The sequence below is a fragment of the Mobula birostris genome, chromosome 5 (genome assembly GCF_030028105.1).
Source record: "Mobula birostris isolate sMobBir1 chromosome 5, sMobBir1.hap1, whole genome shotgun sequence".
In the NCBI taxonomy this organism is placed as follows: domain Eukaryota; kingdom Metazoa; phylum Chordata; class Chondrichthyes; order Myliobatiformes; family Myliobatidae; genus Mobula; species Mobula birostris.
In genome coordinates this window covers 180,434,259-180,456,267 of record NC_092374.1, presented here as the reverse complement: position 1 = coordinate 180,456,267, position 22,009 = coordinate 180,434,259, and the positions used below count along the sequence as shown (strand labels likewise).

Here is a 22,009-nt window from a genome sequence, read left to right as displayed (position 1 = left end):
GACAAGGTTCCACACAGTAGGCTTATTCAGAAAGTTAGAAGGCATGGGATCCAGGGAAGTTTGGCCCGGTGGATTCAGGATTGGCTTGCCTGCAGAAGGCAGAGGGTCATGTTGGAGGGAGTACATTCAGATTGGAGGATTGTGACTAGTGGTGTCCCACAAGGATCTGTTCTGGGACCTCTACTTTTCGTGATTTTTATTAACGACCTGGATGTGGGAGTAGAAGGGTGGGTTGGCAAGTTTGCAGATGACACAAAGGTTGGTGGTGTTGTAGATAGTGTAGAGGATTGTCAAAGGTTGCAGAGAGACATTGATAGGATGCAGGAGTGGGGTGAGAAGTGGCAGATGGAGTTCAACCCGGAGAAGTGTGAGGTGATACACTTTGGAAGGACAAACTCCAAGGCAGAGTACAAAGTAAATGGCAGGATGCTTGGTAGTATGGAAGAGCAGAGGGATCTGGGGGTACATGTCCACAGATCCCTGAAAGTTGCCTCACAGGTGGATAGGGTAGTTAAGAAAGCTTATGGGGTGTTAGCTTTCATAAGTCGAGGGATAGAGTTTAAGAGTCGCGACGTAATGATGCAGCTCTATAAAACTCTGGTTAGGCCACACATGGAGTACTGTGTCCAGTTCTGTTCACCTCACTATAGGAAGGATGTGGAAGCATTGGAAAGGGTACAGAGGAGATTTACCAGGATGCTGCCTGGTTTAGGCAGTATGCATTATGATCGGAGATTAAGGGAGCTAGGGCTTTACTCTTTGGAGAGAAGGAGGATGAGAGGAGACATGATAGAGGTGTACAAGATAATAAGAGGAATAGATAGAGTGGAAAGCCAGCACCTCTTCCCCAGGGCACCACTGCTCAATACAAGAGGTCATGGCTTTAAGGTAAGGGGTGGGAAGTTCAAGGGGGATATTAGAGGAAGGTTTTTTACTCAGAGAGTGGTTGGTGCGTGGAATGCACTGCCTGTGTCAGTTGTGGAGGCAGATACACTAGTGAAGTTTAAGAGACTACTAGACAGGTATATGGAGGAATTTAAGGTGGGGGCTTATATGGGAGGCAGGGTTTGATGGTCGGCACGACATTGTGGGCCGAAGGGCCTGTACTGTGCTGTACTATTCTATGTTCTATGTTCTTTGAAAACCAGGGGGCATATGTTTAAGGTGAGAGGGAGGAGGTTTAAAAGAGAATCAGAGGAGCAAACGGTATCTGGAATGATCTGCCATAGGAGGCTGTGGAAGCAGGAACAGTCACAACACTTATGAGGTGTTGGGGCAGTTACTTGAATGAGCGGGGCACAGGGGACATGGAACCAATGCAGAAAGTGGGATTGGTACAGACAGGCATGAGGGTCAGTATAGTTATGGTGGGCTGAAGAGCCTGTTTCTGTGCTGTACTACCCTGTGGGGAAGGGTGGCCGTATATTCTAAAAAGCTTGGTGGCAGAGCAACCAGGTTTTTTTTCACTGCCTGTTCAGTTGCTGGTGTTTAAGGTAGCAATGAACATCCTCCATTGCTGTCTGTTCTTGGCCATCAAAACCAACATGACTCTCCGGGTTATTGAGGCACACCAGCCTGCAAAGCCTATGGTAAGGTTATGATTCTCTTGGAGGAGAGCAGGCAGGTGAATCACCCTTTATTTTGGTCCTGGTCTTGGTGGTGTTCAGGGTTTCCTTCATCGTGCCTGCAGCTTCCTCTCGGTTTTCACTACAGTCGGTCACACAAGTCCCGGGCAGAGACTCGGGAATACCGTCACACGCAGATGCAGAATGACACTGTGTTGTTGTTTCTGTAACAATCTTGCTTTACCAGTCAGGTCTTTAGCCCAGAGCTGAATGACTGACCGGTGGATCACTTGATCTGGCCTCTGTCCTTTGACCTGTTTGGTGTGGGTGACCCTGCCAAGAGTCAAAGCACAAAGCCCTGCCTCCAGGCAACGTGGCTGTCTAGGTCATTGAGGCACAGAAGCCTGCAAAGCCTATGGCAAAGGTTATGATCCTATTGGTGAAGCCAGGCAGGTGAATCATCCTTTATTGACCTTGGAGGCTGTCAGTCGACAGCACACACACCTTGTTCAGCTGCACCAATTCAGCAAAGGGTTCTGAGATACAGGCCCGCTGGTTCCACTGTGGACAAGTGCTGATAGAAAGTGCTCACCATCCGAGGGCTGATAGAGTCGTCCACATGCAACGTCTTCAGACTGACATCTGTGGCCAGGACAAACATCTCGGCGGGACTGTAAGAGAGAGCTGACAGGAGAAGCTGCGGATCTGGCCCTTCCTCGTATTCCACCGAGAGTATCTGAAACTGGGAAGCACAAGCCGAAAGAGGCAGCAGTGAGCTTCAGAATGGGAGTGGTTGTACACGTCCAGGATCAGTCAATGCCAGCTCTCAAATTAGGCCACACTTCCCGACTAATGGGTTACAACGGAGAGAATGGGTGATGGCCAGAGAGGGTGGTGAATTGATTAGGGTGACAGCATGTGGTGAATGGGTGACAGTGATGGTACACAGAGAATGGGTGACGGTGAGAGCGCACTGGGAATGGTTGACAGTGAGGGTGCGCGGTGAATGGGTGACGGTGACTGCACACGGTGAATGGGTGACGGTGACTGCACACGATGAATGGGTGATGACGAGGGTGTGCGGTGAATGGGTGACAGTGACTGCACAGGGTGAATGGGTGATGATGAGGGTGCGCGGTGAATGGGCGACGGTGACTGCACACGGTGAATGGGTAATGATGAGGGTGCGCGGTGAATGGGCGACGGTGACTGCACACGGTGAATGGGTGATGATGAGGGTGTGCGGTGAATGGGTGACGGTGACTGCACACGGTGAATGGGTGATGATGAGGGTGTGCGGTGAATGGGTGACAGTGACTGCACACGGTGAATGGGTAATGATGAGGGTGCGCGGTGAATGGGCGACGGTGACTGCACACGGTGAATGGGTGACGGTGACTGCACACGGTGAATGGGTGATGATGAGGGTGTGCGGTGAATGGGTGACGGTGACTGCACACGGTGAATGGGTGATGATGAGGGTGTGCGGTGAATGGGTGACGGTGACTGCACACGGTGAATGGGTGATGATGAGGGTGTGCGGTGAATGGGTGACGGTGACTGCACACGGTGAATGGGTAATGATGAGGGTGCGCGGTGAATGGGCGACGGTGACTGCACACGGTGAATGGGTAATGATGAGGGTGCGCGGTGAATGGGTGATGATGAGGGTGTGCGGTGAGTGGGTGACGGTGACTGCACACGGTGAATGGGTGATGATGAGGGTGTGCGGTGAGTGGGTTACTGTGAGAGTGTACATTGAATGGGTTACGGTGAGAGTGTACATTGAATGGGTTACGGTGAGAGTGTGTATTGAATGGGTTATGGTGTGAGTATACATTGAATGGGTTACGGTGAGAGTGTGTATTGAATGGGTTACGGTGAGAGTGTATTGAATGGGTTACGGTGAGAGTGTATTGAATGGGTTACGGTGAGAGTGTACATTGAATGGGTTACGGTGAGAGTGTATTGAATGGGTTACGGTGAGAGTGTGTATTGAATGGGTTACGGTGAGAGTGTATTGAATGGGTTACGGTGAGAGTGTATTGAATGGGTTACGGTGAGTGTACATTGAATGGGTTACGGTGAGTGTACATTGAATGGGTTACGGTGAGAGTGTGTATTAAATGGGTTACGGTGAGAGTGTATTGAATGCGTTACGGTTAGAGTGCATTGAATGGGTTACCGTTAGAGTGCATTGAATGGGTTATGGGGGGGTGTGTATTGAATGGGTTACAGTGAGAGTGTATTGAATGGGTTATGGTGAATAGCGTGTATTGAATGGGTTACGGTGAGAATGTATTGAATGGGTTACAGCGAGTGTACATTGAATGGGTTATAGTGAGAGTGTATTGAATGGGTTACAGTGTGAGTATACATTGAATGGGTTACGGTGAGAGTGTGTATTGAATGGGTTACGGTGAGAGTGTGTATTGAATGGGTTATAGTGAGAGTGTTTTGAATGGATTACGGTGACAGTGAACACTGAATGGGTTACGGTGAATAGCGTGTATTGAATGGGTTACGGTGAGAATGTATTGAATGGTTTACGGTGAGAGTGTATTGAATGAGTTACGGTGGAGGTGTACATAGAATGGGTTACGGTGAGAGTGTATTGAATGGGTTATGGTGAGAGTGTATTGAATGGGTTACAGTGAGAGTGTACGTTGAATGGGTTATACTGAGAATGTGCCTGATCTGGCCCAGGTTTTATCTTTCCCTCTGTGACAGAGCCCCAGGGCCTTTAATGCTCAACCTATTTTATCAGTTCACTACATGACAGACCAGGTGTGGGATCCACCTTGGTATCACACAGGCTCTCGACCTCCACTCGAACAGAGTCGGCGATGATCTCCCTCTGGCCGTTCTGTAGGAGGTAATACGCCACAATCCGGAAGTACGGCACCATGGGCTGCGTGATGGTCAGCTGGAACGACGTCTCCGGGCGCCTCTCGATTCTTTGGAAATCCAGCATTCTGCCTTTGCCAAGAACCTTTGTGAAGGAGGCCAACAGGTAAGGAGAGTACAGGCACATTCTAAATTTCAGAGGCATACATCTGCAACAGGGGCTGTAATCCATGCAAGACTCTGACTTCCCCTCTCCCATTCTGGGCACTGTGTCCGAGCAAGGCTAGGATCAGCTTCGCAAAGGACCACACTACAGGAGGATATTGAGCCCATACAGTTAATGCGTCTTCCCCCTCCCAACAGACCATTGTCAATGATTTATCTCCTTATTTGTTCTCAGATGGCTAACGTCACCTCCCTTACAGTTTCCTGTGTTTGTTTATGGTGATCAATTCATTCCATATGACTCCATGACATTCCCGACAACTCCCTCCAGATCCTACACACTCAGGGCAACTGACAACAGCCAATTAACTCACCAGAATGGCTCTATATCTTCCTAACATTTCCATTGAGTAACCCACCCTCTGGTTTGACCTCTCACCTACAATCTAAGGACAATTTACAGGGGCCAGTTAACCCACTGGCGGGCATGTCTTTGGGATGTAGGACCTACTGGGGACACCCCACATGATCTCAGGGAGATCAGGAAATCTCCACACATGAACAGCACCAAGGATGGGGTCAAACCCATGTCTTGGTAGCAGCTGCACCTTGGTGCCACCCCAACATGTTCTCAAGTAGTTGGCTGTTCAGTTTTGTTTACAATCAGACTGATTTGAGATGTTTTAAAGTTTCTATACAAGTGCACTTCTGTTCGAATTTGACCTAATCCAAAACTTTGCCCCTGTGTCACAAGCTCCACATGTACGTCCCTTCCTCCTTTTGAATATCATTCCCAAGTTTTTGAACTCCCTTATCACCTCATGTACTAGCATCGCCTCTTACTTCCCAACAATTAAAGACCGCTTGCACACCAAAAGTTTTCCCGGAAGTTTTCTGAACCAACCATGTAGTTGTAGAAATGAACATGATCAGTATCAAGCAGGCCGGGAGCTGTCAAGTTCACGGTGATAATATCTTCTGGATAGAGGAGGGCATTGGGCACTTTGATATGCAGATACCTCCTTCTGGCAGTCTGGTGTCTCTTCACCGCTGCGTGTTTCTTTGCAGCATTTGTGGGCGTATTTCCAACTCTGGCCTGGAAGGGATCAAAGACAGGGTGAGTGTTGAGGGATACATTTACAGGCAGGATGATACATCCTGAGGAGATCTGAGAGACTGCAGATATTGGAAGCTGGAGCAGCCAACGGCCAGCTGGAGGACCTCAGTGGGTAAGAGCAGCATCCGTGGGGCGAAAGGAATTTGTCAACGTTTCAGATCAAAACCCTGCTCAGGACTCTTGACACCGGGTTTCAATCTGAAACGTCAACAGTTCCTTTTCCTCCTGTGGATGCTGCTCGACCCACTGAGCTTCTCCAGCAAATGGTATGATACACCCCTCCTCCAAATAACACCCAATAGAGTAGAACGTTGGCTTTGGAAGCGGTGTAAAACGCACACCACACCAGCCACCCTGCTGTACAAGATGCTCACTGGACAAGCAGCATCTGAGGAAAGAGAAACAGTTAATATTTCCGCTCCTGGTCCCTGGAAAGACAGGAACAAATGAGACCACACGACAGAGGAGGTCATAGAATCATAGAGTCATACAGCATGGAAACAGGTGCATCAGCCCAACTCATCCCTACCTTCCAAGCTCTTCTTATTCGCCTGCATGAGGCCCTGAACCTTTCCTGTGCATATACCCGACCAAATGCCTTTTTAATGTTGAAATGCACCTGCTTCTACCATGTCCTCTGCTGGTTTTCCTTCTACTCACCACCATCTGTGTGGAAAAGTTATCACTCAGCTCCACTTTGCATCCTTTCCCTCTCATGTTAAACCTATACCCTCTAGGTTCAGACCCCCCTATCCCAGGGAAAGCATGTGAGCATCCACCTTACTGTGCCCTTCATGACTTTACAACTCTCTATAACAGGCGCTCCCAACCTTTCTAATGCCATGGACCCCTACCATTAACCAAGGGGTCCGTGCAGCCCAGGTTGGGAACCTTTGCTCTATGTCACCCACACCTCAGCCTCCTACACTTCAGGGGAAAAAAGGTTTCTCCTAATAATTCAAGCTGGACTATCCCAGTAACATCCTAGTGAAGTTTGTTTTGAATTTTTATTAGTATAAATGATATTGGAGATGAAGAAGGGGTGGAATGGTGTGTGAAATAAAGGGAATTTCTCCAATGGGTGAAATTATTTAGTTGTTATGGGGCATTTAAAGTCAGGTTAATTTCCTTTGCCTGTTGCATACTGAGGACAAAGTTAGCAATGGGTCCGTTCTCATAAAAAGCATGTTATCTGCATTTGTAGAGCTGGGTTCAGAGTCCAGCTGGTTGCAACATGCCCAGTCAGAAGATGAGCTGCTGTTCCTCAAGCTTCATTGAACATTATGGTCAGAATGCAGGAGAGAGAGTGATGGGGAATTAAAGTGTCAGACAATGGGAAGAACAGGGTCACCCTTGGGGACTGAACACAACTGTTCTACCAAGTGGTGGCTCCAATATAAAAGTGACCACAGTCTGGGCTTGGGCCCGGCTCACTTTTCAGACCAATGAACGAGACAGACACCGGACTACCAGAATCTCCAAACAATTGGAGGCCAGATTACTGGAGTGTTGGCCATAAAGGGTGGGTCTGTGGAACTCTGCAATCCCCAGACATAGTGAAACAAAAGAGGGTTGAACCTCAACATCTCACCACCACCTAAACCTGAGGAGCAATCTATGACCTTCACGTAGCCTTGAACACGGGATGTTGTAATTCGATGAATGGTCATTATAATCTGCAATAAATTCATTGCCCTTATCCTGGAAACCCTTTAAATCAAGGTTAATGCTCAGTGAAATTGCCCATTCACCCTCAATTGAAAGTAGATGTCCCACAAAGATTGAGCAATCTCTCAGTTTCCTCTTCCCCAGTGCAAACTGATCTTAGCTCCAGTGGATGCCCAGGACTACTGATGTCCTTAAATAACAAGGATACCATCTACGCTAGTGATTTGTTGGGCACGAAGCCAAGTGGTTAAGGCATTCGTCTAGTGACCTGAAGGTCGCTAGTTTGAGCCTCAGCTGTGGCAGCGTGTTTGTGTCCTCGAGCAAGGCACTTAATCACACATTGCTCTAGTGTCTGTGCGAGGAGTGGCGCCCCACACAGACTTCTAATCTGTGCCTTGTAAGGCATGAAAATGCCCGACGCAGGCCTCTCATGGTCTGAGTTGACGTTCCCTCCCCCTCCCTCCTAGTGATTCTGCAGATGCTGGAAATCCAGAGTAATGCCCACAAAATGGTGGAGAGGCTCAGCAGGTCAGGCAGCATCTATGGAGAGGCATAAAGAGCCAATATTTTGGGCTGAGACCCTTGATCAGCACCATCCCATTAAACAACATTCCAGGGCAGCAGGAAATATGTCTGGACATTCTTGTGGACATCTTATAATTTTACAAAGAGCTGTGCAGCAGCAGTACATTGCAAGACATGAAGTAGCATAAATTACAACAAGAAATAAAACAAAATAAACAGTGTAAAAGAGGAATATTGAGGCAATGTTCATGAGTGATGGTGAACGAGAAGAAGCAGGTCCTAGAACATTGAGTGTGCATCTTCTTGCTTATGTACCTCCCCCTCTGATGACAGCAAAGAGAAGGAGGCTTGTCCAAGGTAGTGATGACTCTTTAGGATGGGGCCGCCTTTTTGAAGCACTGCTTTTTGAAGTTGTCCTCTCTGGTGAGGAGGGTTGAGCTTGTGATGGTAGTGGCTAAGTCTATGCAACCACTCAGAATGTCCTCTGCAGTACATTAATAGAATTATTTTCAAATTTAGAGATACAGCACAGAATAGGCCTTCTGGTCCTTCGAGCCGTGGAGCAAACATCCCCAATTTAACCCTAGCCTAATCACAGTATGATTTACAATGACCAATGAACCTACTAATCGGTACATCTTTAGACTGTGGGAGGAAGCCGGACCATCCGGAGGAAACCCATGCATTCCACAGGGAGGACATAAAGACAATGCCGAGATTGAACTTTGAACTCCGGCGCCCCGACCTGTAATAGCATTGTATGAGCCACTACGCTACCGTGGCGCCCCCTACTCGCTAGAGTCTCCGGTGACGTTCCAGTCTCCAAGTCCTAATGTACTCTACTGACATGCCCTCTTTGTGATTTCATCAATATTATTCTGTGATGGAGAGTTTGTCAACCATTGTTGTAAAATTATGTTGTGCACGGCCAGATTGGTTATTCAACAGTAATCAAGGAGCAGCATGCCTTTAAAATCTGAGTTACATTCCTAACATTCCCATAGCTTCTACAGTTTATAAAATGCCAAAATTTAAAGCGCAGATGGTTATTATCACTGGGGAGGAGATGTAGTAGCCTGGAGACCCACACGCAATGATTCAGGATCATTTTCTTTCCATCCACTATCAGATTTCCCAATGGTCCATGAACCATTGTTTCTTTTTTTGCACAATTTATTCCTTATTATAAAATATTTCACTAAATTTTCTCTGTAGCCCTTACCCTTTATTGTTATTGTTTGACCTTGTTCTCTCTCAATGCACCATGTAATGAATTGATCTGTATGATCAGTGTGCCAGACAATCTTTTCACTCTAACTCGGTATAGCTGACAATATTGAAATAAAACCCAGTTCCAGTTTTATGTCCTTGCACTATCCTGCTGCTACATTTCACATATTACATTAGTGATAGTAATAGTGATTCTGTCAAACAGTCAAAGCCAAGTTTATTGTCATCTGCACAAGTCCACGTATGCACAGGTGCAATGAAAAACTTACATACAGCAGCATCATAAAGACATACCAGTTAGCAGCAGCATATGTAAGGCTCCTTTTCATTGACTACAGCTCTGCCTTTAATGCCATTGTTCCAAATAAACTGATTCCTAAGCTCCGGAACCTGGGCTTTAGCACTCAGATCTGCAGCTGGATCTTCAACTTCCTCACAGACAGGACCCAGGCTGTAAAAATAGGGGACAAGCTCTCCTCTATAATCACTCTGAGCACCGGTGCCCTACAAGGCTGTGGACTCAGCCCCCTGCTGTACTCACTGTACACCCATGATTGTGTAGCCAAGTTTCCATCAAACTCAATATATAAGTTTGCTGATGACACAACGATTGTAGGCCGTATCTCGGGTAATGATGAGTTTGAGTACAGAGAGAAAATTAAGAACCTGGTGGCATGGTGCGAAGACAATAACCTATCCCTCAACGTCAGCAAGACAAAGGAATTGGTTGTTGACTTCAGAAGGAGCAGCGGACCGCATGACCCAATTTACATCGGTGGTACGCAAGTGGAACAGGTCAAAAGCTTTAAGTTCCTCGGGGTCAATGTCACAAATGACCTGACTTGGTCCAACCAAGCAGAATTCACTGCCAAGAAAGCCCACCAGCGCCTTTACTTCCTGAGAAAACTAAAGAAATTTGGCCTGTCCCCTAAAACCCTCACTAATTTTTATAGATGCACCGTAGAAAGCATTCTTCTAGGCTGCATCACAACCTGGTAAGGAAGTTGTCCTGTCCAAGACTGAAAGAAGCTGCAAAAGATCACACAAACCAATCTTCCGTCCTTGGACTCACTTTACACCGCACACTGTCGGAGCAGTGCTGCCAGGATAATCAAGGACATGACCCACCCAGCCAACAGACTTTTCATCCCTCTTCCCTCCGGGAGAAGATTCAGGAGCTTGAAGACTCGTACTGCCAGATCTGAGAACAGCTTCTTTCCAACTGTGATAAGACTGCTGAACGGATCCTGACCCAGATCTGGGCCGTACCCTCCAAATATCCGGACCTGCCTCTCAGTTTTTTTGCACTAACTTACTTCCCATTTTTCTATTTTCTATTTATGATTTATAATATAAAGTTTTAATATTTACTAATTTTAACTATGTTTAATATCTTTAATATTAAATATTTGTAATCCAGGGAGCGGGAAGCGCAGAATCAAATATCGCTGTGATGATTGTACGTTCTAGTATCAATTGTTTGGCGACAATAAAGTATAAAGTATCACTGCCACAGCGTCAGATACACAACGTTCACAAGGAAACCTCATATTAAACAATTTTTACAAGAAAGAGCACAATAAAATACTGTTTAGTGTATGGTGATCAAAGTGGTCACGATTAGCTTGGCTGTTATGATGGCTGGTTCCAGATTCACATAAATCCAGAGATGCTGAACACACTTTCATCTGTGAGGGTTTCGAAGGTATCACCGGCACAATTAATGGCATGTGTGAAGGCTGTGGAAATCGCTGTCAGTATGCATTCACTGTGATGCCCTCTCCGAGCCCTCATGAACAGTAGGTTAAAGGAGGTGACTTACTGTGATGTTCATGCTGAGTACGTCCACGGGAGTGGTAAATGAGAAAGTTATCTCGCCGAGCATGTCGGTCTGTCCTTCAATTGACTCCTTAATTATTGCTTCTTCCAGGATACTTACTTCCATGAGAACTGAAATGTTTTGTACAGGGGAACCGTTGGGATAGGTAACCGATATCTGCAAAACAGGAAGACATGAAGGAAAAGATGAAAATGTTCTTAAGCTACCATCTGATGGGCTTCCTCACCCTACCCTCTTCTAAGTGATTTTGGATCATCATTCCGTGGAAGGAAGACATTCAAACCATCTAATCTGCTTCCTTGTTGGAGTAAACTCACTGATCCCAGTTAGAGTATGGAACCTGGAACAGCACAGCTTTGGAACAGGCCTGAAGCCTACTACACTGTGCCTAATTAAGCTAATCTAGTCCCTTCTGCCTGCATATGGTCCAAATCTTTACACTCTGCAGATTCCTTTGCCTACCTGAGAGCTTCTTAAATGCCTCTAGCATATCTGCCCCCACCACAACACCTGGCAACTCTTTTGAATGTCCCTTTCAATGCATGTTCTCTAGTATTAGACATTTTGACCCTAAGTAAAAGATTCTGACTCCTAAGCCATCAACACCTTTAGAGAAAACAACCCATTTCTCCAATTTCTCCTTATAGCTCAAATCCTCTAGTCAAGTTGGCATACAAGTGAACCTTCCCTGCAGCTTCTTCAAAGCTCCAAGTTCTTCCTAGGCCTAACACTAACCCTGAGCTTTCCTACAATGGAGTGACCAGAACTGAGTGCAATACTCCAGATACGGCCTATCCAGAGTCTTATAAAACTGCAACATAACTTCCTGATTCTTGAACTTGTTGCCTTGACAAATCCTGTTAATCATACCATATGCCTTCTTTGCTACTTGTGTGGCCACTTTCATGGAGTTTCCTTGCTTGTATCTCAGAACGCTGCTTACTATTTTCATGTGGGTGTAGCTTGAGTACTCTAGTTCCCTCCCACATCTCAAAGATGTTATGGTGGATTAACCAGCCACTATTTGGGAGAAGGGTGGGGGGAAGAGGAAGAAAGAATGGCAGGTTGCTTTGAATGGTATAGACAGACCAAATGGCCTCCTTATATGTTGTGGGAAAGTATGAGGAACATCTCTACTAGGTAAGATAACCCTTTAAACTACACATGGATCACCAGCTGCCCGTCCCTGAGAGAATTCACACCTTGCTCAGTTTGTTTTTCATTATTCATTTACGGGATGTGGGCTTCGCAGGAAGAGCTCGTCTTTAATTGCTCCTCCCTAGTTACCCCTCAGAAGATGGTGGTGAGCTGCCTTCTTGAACTGCTGCAGTCCTCGAGGTGTGGGTACACATGCAATGCTGCCAGGGAGGGGATTCCATGACTTTGCCCCAATGACAGTTAAGGAACAGTGATATATCTCCGAGTCAGGCCGGGTGTGCGGTTGGGAGGACCACTCTCAGCTGGTGGCAGTTGCCTATGCTTTCTGCCGCCTTGTCCTTCTTGCTGGTAGAGGTGGTGGGGTGAAAAGGTCCTGGCTAAGGAGTCTTGGTGAGTTGCTACAGTGATGGTACAAATGGCTTCCATTGTACATTGGTGGTGGAGTGAGTGACTGATTGTGGATGGGCTGCCCACCCAGCAGGCTGCTGTGCCTTGTACGGTGATGAGCATCCAGAGTGTTACTGATGCTGCACTCACCCAGGCAAGAGGAGAGTGCTCCATCTCACTCCAGACTTACCAACAATGGACAGGTCTTGGGGAGTTGGGAGGTGAGTGACTCACCACAGGATTCACAGCCCCTGCCCTGATCTTGTAGCCACATTGTGAAAATGGCCACTCCAGCTCAGTGTCTGGTCTACAGTACAAGGCCATAAGGTATAGGAGCAGAATTAGGCCATTTGGCCCATCGAGTCTGTTTCCCCAGTTCATGACGGCTGATCCAATATCCTGCTGGGGTATTAGTCCACCTCCGGTTCAGGAGCAAACTATCTTATTGTGCAGGTGCCACCTTCCCTGGAAGAAAGCCCATTGATCCAAATATCTTATGCCCTCCATCCTACACTAACTCCTTAGCCACGTGTAATCTTCCTAGTTCTGCCCTCACTAGCACGTGTCATGGGTAGCAATCCTGAGATCACAATCTTGGAGATCCCTACTCTTTAACTTAGCACCTAACTCCCTGAATTCTCTGTGCAGAACCTTGTCACTCATCCTACCCATGTCATTGGTACTAACATGGACCACAGCCTTTGGCTGTTCACCCTCCCACTTAAGAGTTTTGAGAACTCGATTTGAGATATCCCAGACCCTGGCACCCAGGAGGAAACATACCATTAGGAAATCTTTTTCTCGCCCACCGAACCTCCTGTCTGTTGCCCTAACTAATGATTCCGCTATCACCACAGCATGTCTATTCTCCACCGTCCACTTCCCTTCTGAGTCACAGAGCCTGACTCAGTGCCAGAGACCTGACCACTGTGACTTTCCTCCGTTAGATCTACACCCCCCCCCCCCCATCAGTATCCAAAGAGATATACCTGTTGTTGAGGCAGATAGCCACAGGGGTACTCTGCACTGGTTCCTTAACCCTTTCCTCTTCCTGCCTGTCACCCAGTTTCCCGTATCCTGCACCTTGGGTGTAACTACCTCATTGCATGCCCTCACTATCATACCCTCTGCCTCCCGAATGATCCTGAATTCATCCAGTCCCAGCTCCAGTTCCTTAACATGGATTGTTAGGAACTGCACCTGGATGTACTTCATGCAGTTGTAGTCATCAGGGATACTGGAAATCTCCCTGCTTTCCCACATCCTACAAAAGGAGCATTCTATTACCCTGCCTGGAATCTCTGTTGTCCTAGCTGAGCAGATAACCCAGCCAACACACTTTTCGTCCCTCTTCCCTCTGGGCGAAGGCTCAGGAGCTTGAAGACTCGTACGGCCAGATTTGGGAACAGCTTCTTTCCAACTGTGATAAGACTGCTGAACGGATCCTGACCCGGATCTGGGCCATACTCTCCAAATATCCGGACCTGCCTCTCGGTTTTTTTGCACTACCTTACTTCCCATTTTTCTATTTTCTATTTATGATTTATAAATTAAATTTTTAATATTTACTAGTTTTTACTATTTCTAATATTTAATATTTGTAATCCAGGGAGTGGGAAGCCCAGAATCAAATATCGCTGATGATTGTACGTTGTAGTACCAGTTGTTTGGCGACAATAAAGTACAAAGTATATAAAGAAAGGAAGGAACAAAAACTTAACATTGAGCTTTTCTTTCCTTTGCTTTCTCTGACTGAAGCCTCTCTTCACAGGAGCCTCGAAGAGCTAAAGCTTCAGGATCACTTCTCTGACTCTGTCCACTCCGACAACGGCCGCTGTGCTTGCCCCTGCCTTCCTTTAACTTGCTCTTACTAATCAATCCCAAACGGCAAACAGCAACCGGCCACTGGTCAAAACCCTTCTTCACCGTAGCAATCTGCCGCTGGCTGTTTTACTAAGGCAGTCGACCTGAGTGAAATCCTTTCCTCTAAAAACTTGTGTTGTCTGGATTAGTCGCTGGTCAAAGCTCTTTTCTGCTGTAGTGACCCGCCGCTGGCTTTTCTACTCGGGCAGTGGACCTCATTGAAATCCCCTCCTCTCAAAACTTCCGACTTCCGGATGGGGCGCTCCTGGGGTACTGACAGAGGGGGATTCATTGACAGTAGTGCCATGGAGTGGCAGGCATTGAGAGCCCGGTAGCCAGCCCAATATCCCCAACAAGCCTGACAAAAGATTTGAAACAGCTAAGTGCAAGTTTAACCTGACATGGTCTTTTCCACACCTTGTCCGTGGTATTGGTCGTGTCAAATAAAGTGTAAGAAGATTGGCGAGTTGAAGCGGTAAGTAGCCTCATGAGGCTTACGGTTAACAACATGCAAAGAAATATGATTTATCTTGTTAACCAATGGCTCTGAGGAGCACTTACACTCTGTGTCCACATTATCGTTGTGTTTGCAACACTGAGCATCATAGGAAGTCATTCCTGCCTGTGGCCATCAAACTTTACAACTCCTCCCTTGGAGGGTCAGACATCCTGAGCCAATAGGCTGGTCCTGGACTTATTTCCTGGCATAATTTACATATTACTATTTATTTATTTATGGTTTTATATTGATATATTTATACTCTATTCTTGGGCAACTGTAATGAATATCAATTTCCCTCGGGATCAATAAAGTATGACTATGACTATGTTTAACTGGTTAATTCTGCTCACCAACACACTGATACAGTACTAGTTGAAGACAGCACATTAACTCAGACTGATGCTATGTATATAATACCAGATTTGGTGAAGCAGTCACAGCAGCAGGGATACTCGGGGAAGGAAAAGGTGTAGCAGAAGCTGAATGGAACTGAAACAGACCTCAAAGGGACATGTCAGTGTGAACTTTGGAAGGCGAGCATGGAGCTGGACTGGACAGAGTGAGTGGACAGTGAAGAAGGCTGCAATTGTAATCCTGGTTGTAATTGGCCCCACAGTGAAACTGCAAGTACTGGGAGACTGGACCTGTAGATCCAGCAGGAAGGTCGTTGGAAATGTGGAAGAGCAGAGTGGTTAATGGCAAAGGAAAAGAAGAGTGGGATGGCGCAGTGGTTAACATAGCACTATTACAGTGGGTTCAATTCCTGCCACTGTCTGTAAGGAGTTTTCCTTCTCCTTGGGACTGTGCTGATTTCCTCCGAGTGCTCTGGTTGCCTCCCACATGTTAAAGACGTACGAGTTAGGAGGTTAACTGGTCACATAGTGTAATTGGGACAGCACAAGCTCATTGGTCTGGAATAGCCTGTTACTTGGCTAAAATAGACTACATTTTACAGGATGCTGTTGGTTCTCAGTAATAAATTTTAATTGGGTAAAGGATTTAAGACCCTCGATACATTCAATGGACTTGAAGTAACTATTAAATTACTGAGCCCCCTGGTTCCTTGGCAATGCACAAAACATGCTGGGGGAACTCAGCAGGTCAGGCAGCATCTACGGAGGGATTTGGGCTGAGATCCTTCATCTACATTGGCCGTGACTCAAAATGTCAACTGTCCATCTCCCTCCGTAGAAGCTGCCTGACCCGCTGAGTTCCTCCAGTGCTTTCCATGTTGTCCCAAACCCCAGCATCTGCAGTCTCTTGCGTTTACACCCCCGGTGTCTTGTTGAGGCAAGCTTGCCCAGAGACCAAATCCTTTATCCCTCCGATCAAAGTTCTCACAACTAGAAGCCATCATATTACTATTGGGTGTCCCAGTGGAAATGGGTCCAGATTTTAACCCATCATATCTCTGAACACACACACGTGCATACATATACACAGGTACACACATCTACACATTCACACATATATGCAAACAAGTGTGCTTGCACGCATTTGCTCTCATAAATATACCAGTTGTATATGCACACGCACACAACACACGTGCACACAAAGATGCATACACATAACCACACACACACACACAAACAGTCCCTGAGGTCTGAGAGATTTGCTCCCAGCCGAATATTGTGTGTTCTGCAAGGACAAAGTTGGACCCACAGACTTCATCCCCCCACCTCCCACAACATCCGCTTGGTAAGTCGGGGGTACAGTCCTTACACGGGACTTCTGTGCATTCCCAGAGCAGGGCCTCCAGCTTCTCAAACACATCCCACATACTCCTGTTCCACCTGGGTCACGCTTACGGGTCAGAGACTACCGCAAGTCAGTGGGGAATGTCACATTTCTACAAGGAGGATTAGAGCCCGAACGTGAACTTCTTCCTCTGTCCGCCTGGAGATCTGATCTCCAGGACAGAGAGTGTGTTTCAGGAGTCTGGGGTGGGACCTGTGAACGAGGTGACTGGGCCCTCAATGCTGGGAATGTCTGTCTGGGATGGAGTTGTCTCCCTTTTCTTTACTGTGGGTTGGGGGATGCTGTGGAGGCAGTGTTGGGCATCTCTCTCTCACACCATCACTGAGAGGTGCCTCCCGAGACACAGGAGAAGTCACATTTTCTAGGCTGAAACATGAACCTTCACTGTTGGGCAGTGGGTTCAGGAGTGGGAGGGGAGCAGCTGTGTCTTACACAAACACACACAGAAACCAACACACACACGCACACAGAAACCGACACAGATATGTGCGCACAGAGAAACTGACACACACATACACATGCACACCCACACACTCACGGACCAACGTCCCCACAAATACCCACTGTAACCCACAACACACTCAAACACAGTCCCACAGTGACACAAGCCACACACACATACACAAAACACCCCTCATGCACACAATAAATGCAAACATAGACATACACTCAAACTCACAAACACACACTGACCAGACACATACACACTGACTCTGCAGACACACTCTCACACAGACACACATACTTGCAGACAGACAGATAGACAGCCAGACGCAGATACACCCATAACAGATAGACACACAGCCAGAGACACAGTTAATAACAAATACAACTCTACCGGGACACGGAATGGAGCTCCTGGAGTGAAGTATGGTTTCATTGATGCAAAGCTGATGTTATAGTGGGAGAGTCGAAAAGGTATATTGTCCAGATGCTTCTTTTCTTTATGTTCTGCAGAGAAAAAACAGAAATCTGTGTTTGTGCAACCACTTCCACTTGGTGAAACATCCAAAGGTGCTTTAGAACAGATTTTGTCACAGCAGCCAGATTCGACCCCAACCTCCAGTTCTGTCAGTGTGTGGAGTCCACACATTCTCCCTCTGACCATACTGGTTTTCCCTGGGTGGTCCCGTTTCCTTCCCCATCCCCAGGACCTGTGGCTGGGTGGATTAATTATCCACTGGAAATTGCTCCCAGTGTTAGTGAGGGGTAGAATCGATGGGGGTGGGGGGCGTGCGGTGGTGGCAGGGTGATCAGAATGTGGGGGTGATTATAGTGAAATTAGTGTAGGCTTGTCGTAACCGGGTGGTTGAGGTTCAGAACAGACTCGATGGGCCGAAGGACATGTTTCTGTGCTGTATGACTCTACGATGAAGAAGCCCTCTTTGTGATTCAGGGAAAATGAATTTGAGAGCACAATAATGTACGGATCTGAAATCCAGTACTCATAGGATAGGATCATAGACTACCCAGCTGGAATCTGAGGTACATTTCTCTAGTTTGATTCGAGCCTCACAGTGGCAGTGGGGAAGGCCGAGGGGAGACAGGTCAGTGTGGGACTGGGAAGTGGAGTTGAAATGGCAAGCAGCCGTAAACTCAACGTAACCACTCAGGATGGAGAGGCATTGGTCCACAAAACAATCGGCAAGTCTGTGCTTGTTCTCGTCGATGTAGAGGAGGGGACAATGCCAAGTTGGAGAAAGAAGTCACTTACTATTGTCTGACACCTTTGCCTCAATATAAAGGGTGCTGCCAATGAACTCATCCGGCTTTCCAACCTTCAAGAAGTTGCGCCAAAACTCTCTTGTTCGCAGAGTCACATTTGCTCTTCCTTGCCGCATCTGACAGTGGAAATGAAAGCATTGAGTTGGCATTGACCCCGCAGAGGAACAAGAAGGGAGTGGCGTGTATTTGTCACCATTCACGGCCCTCGATCATCTCATCTGGGTGGATTACACGTGTGCATGGCAAGGTTCCGCAGACAGTAAGGTGGGAACTTGCAAACAGTTTGCATGCTGGGATAGAGAGCGGTGAGTTGCATCTGTGGATCAGAGCTTCAGGACCATGAGAGGACTGGGTTACTTGAATGCAATGATCGTACCATTGGGTTGTGGACGACCCAGGCAGAATTTGTGGTGCTGGAGCATAGAACAGTACAGCACAGGAACAGGCCCTTTGTCCCTCAATGTTGTGCTGAACTCATTATAATAGTAATTATATGCCTAATCAAACTAATCCCTTCAAAACAAAACAATGTCCATAAATAACCTCTTAAACACCTCCATCACCGTCCCAGCAGCACATTCCATACTCTGTGTGTAAAAAACTTTACCTGCCTCACTAAGCAATTCTTACCCTCTGGCATTACACATTTCAACACTGTGGAGAAAGATACTGGCTGTCTACACTTATCTATGCCTCTCATAATCTTATAAACCTCTATCAGGGTCTCCCTTCTGCTGGGTTAGAGAAAATAATTGGAGCACATGGCACCTAATCCAAGCAGCTTCCTAGCAAACAACTTCTGCGCCCTCTACACAACCTTCCCATATTGGGGCACTCAGAACTGAATGCAATACTTCAGATGCTGCCGAACTGGAGTATCATAAAATTGCAGCATAACTCCCTGTCACTTAAACTCAATGCCTCGACGAACAAAGACAAGTGCTCCATTTGCCTTCGTTACTACCCTATCACCCTCAGGGAGCTGTGGACTTGGATTCCAACATGCTTCTGCACCTCAACACTTTCCCCGTAAATCAGGTCCTCAAGTTCCAATAAGATTGGCGAGACATAGCCTCCCATGCACAAGGCTATGTTGACGATCCCTATTCGGTCCCTGTCAATCCAGATATTTATATACAATATGCGCTGCCTTAGAATACCTTCCAATAACTCACCCACATCTGACGTCAGGCTCACCTGCCTTTAATTTCCTGGTTTATTCTTAGAGCCTTTCTTAAGCAACAGGACAACGTTAGCTGCCCTCCAATCCTACCGTGGCTAAGGATGTTTAAATACCTCTGCTAGGGCCCTGCAGTTTCTTCACTTGCCTCCCACAGGGAACACCTTGTCAAGCCTTCGAGATTTAGCCACCTTAATTTGCCTCAAGACAGCAAACAACTCCTGCTCTGTAATAAGTATAGATTCTGTCAGCTGTCCTGTCTCATTCCCTAATAAAAGAGCTAGTATCGCACTGGGGTATCTATGTACTGATTGAGGAAACTTTCCTGAGCACATTGACAAATTCTTTCCCATCCAGTCTTTTAACAGTCTGGGAGTCGCAGTCGTTATGTAGGAAGTTAAAATAGTCTACTGTACTATCACAATCTTCCTTAAGTTTCTTGCCACACTCTGCGACCTCTCTACAAAGTTGCTCCCCTAAATCCTGTGGGATGTTGGGTGGTCCAATATGTGGTCATACCTTTCTTATTCCACAGTTCTACCTACAAAGCCTACTAGGTCTCTCCAGTCAGACTACTGCTGTGACATTTTCCCCGACTAGTAATACCACCCCTTCTCCTTTAATCCCTCCCACTCTATCATGTCTAAAACAATGAAACCCCAGGATACTGAGCTGCCAGTTCTGCCCCTACTGCAAACAAGTCTCACTAATGACTGCAATGTCACAACTCCACGTGCTGATCCATGCCCTCTCATCCACTTTTCCTACTATACTCGGTGCATTGAAACATACACAGCTCAGAGCATTAGCCCCACCATGCTCAACCTTTTGATTCCTGAATTTACGTTTAAGCTTGGGAACATTTTTCTCCACAACGTCTCCACTATCTGTACTAGTGCAGTGGTCCCCATCCCCCTGGAACTCTAGTTTAAACCAACACTAACCCCCCCCCCCCCCGCCACTGAGCAGCAACAAGAGCAAACCTTCCTATTAGGATACTAATCTCCCTCAAATTCAAGGGCAAACTGGCCATTCTGTATGGCTCCAGCTGCCACCTTCCCTGAGAGAGGGCCCAATGATCGAAAAATCTGAAGCCCTCCCTCCAGCCCCATCTCCTTCGGCATGTGTTAAAATGTGCGACCTTCCTCACCAGCACGTGATACGGGTAGCAATCCCAAGGTCACAGCGCTGGAGGTCCTGTACTTTAACTTAGCATCGATGTCCCTGAACTCACTTTGCAGGACCTCGTCACTCCTCCTAATCATCTCATCGGTACTGACATGGACCACAACCTCTGGCTGCTCACCCTCGCACTAAAGAACGCTGTGGACTTGATCCGAGAAGTCCCTGACCCTGTCATCCAGGAGGCAATATACCATATGGGAATCTCGTTCTCATCCACAGGCCCTTCGTTCTGCTCTCCTAACCAACGAATGTCCTATCACTATAGCTTGCCTCTCCTTCCTCCTTTTCGTCTGAGCCACAGCACCAAGCTCACTGCCAGAGACCTGACTGATGCAGCTTTCCTCTGTTAGGTCATTCCCCCCACCCCCAGCCCCAGCAGTATCCGAAGTGATATACCTGTTGTTGACGGGAGCGGCCACAGTGGATAGCTGCCTATCCCATTTTCCCCTCCTGATGGTCTCCCAGTTACCTGTGGCCTGTACCTTGGGTGTAACTACCTCCCTGTATGCCCTGTCTATCACCCCCTCAGCCTCCCGAATGATCCCGAGTTCACCCCGTTCCAGCTCCAGCTCCTTATCCCGGTCTGTTAGAAGCTACAGCTGGATGCACTTCTTGCAGGTTTAGTCACCAGGGAGACTGGAGGTCTGCCTTCCTTCCCACATCGCACAAGAGGTACGTTTTTGCCTGGCGTCCCCACTGCTCTAAATGAATAATCGGAAAGAAAGAATAAATAATGGAAAAAAATCTATCTATAGCCTGCATCTCTCCTCACCAAAGCCTCAACTCCCCACTCTAACATGGTTTAATAGCAAACCATTGCCAAATCTAATACCACTTGCAAGGAAAACACCTCGGAATCTGTTGATCCCCTCTCAGAACATCCGTCAATGTGTATTGGCTGGAAGTCAATGGATCATCATAATGTAATGTGCATTTAATGCTTTGTGGCACAGTAGACTTGCGGGGAGAGCTGCCTCCTCACCGTCCTGAAGACCTGGCTTCAATCTTCTCCTTTAGTGTTGTCTGTACGTAGAGTTTTCACGTTCTGCCTGTGACAGTGTGGCTTTCCACTGGGTGCTCCCATTTCCTCCCACATCCCGCATACGTGCAGGTCTGGAAGGTTGATCGGTTGCAGGAAGTTAGCCCTTAGCGTCTGGGTGAGGGGTAGAACTTGATGGGAATTTGGGGAGAATGAAACAAGGTTAGACCTATTTTCATGTTGTATCTCTCTGTATACAGCAACTGTTCATGTGAACTGCCCCTGGCATCTGGATGAGTGGCAGAATCAGGGGGA

The 22,009-nt window shown here is 47.1% G+C and overlaps 1 protein-coding gene across 2 annotated transcripts in view; it reads right to left on the bottom strand.

Annotated features, from left to right (window-relative positions):
* LOC140197384 (complement C3-like) overlaps positions 1-22,009 on the bottom strand; it is a 72,324-nt gene that overhangs the window by 25,465 nt on the left and 24,850 nt on the right. For both annotated transcript variants that reach the window (XM_072257342.1, XM_072257341.1), the window contains exons 9-14: positions 18,340-18,466; positions 17,464-17,576; positions 10,940-11,113; positions 5,482-5,673; positions 4,366-4,557; positions 2,158-2,307 (exon numbers count right to left, since the gene is read on the bottom strand). In XM_072257342.1, coding sequence (XP_072113443.1) covers positions 2,158-2,307; positions 4,366-4,557; positions 5,482-5,673; positions 10,940-11,113; positions 17,464-17,576; positions 18,340-18,466 — 948 coding nt within the window. The remainder of the gene's footprint in view (positions 1-2,157; positions 2,308-4,365; positions 4,558-5,481; positions 5,674-10,939; positions 11,114-17,463; positions 17,577-18,339; positions 18,467-22,009) is intronic.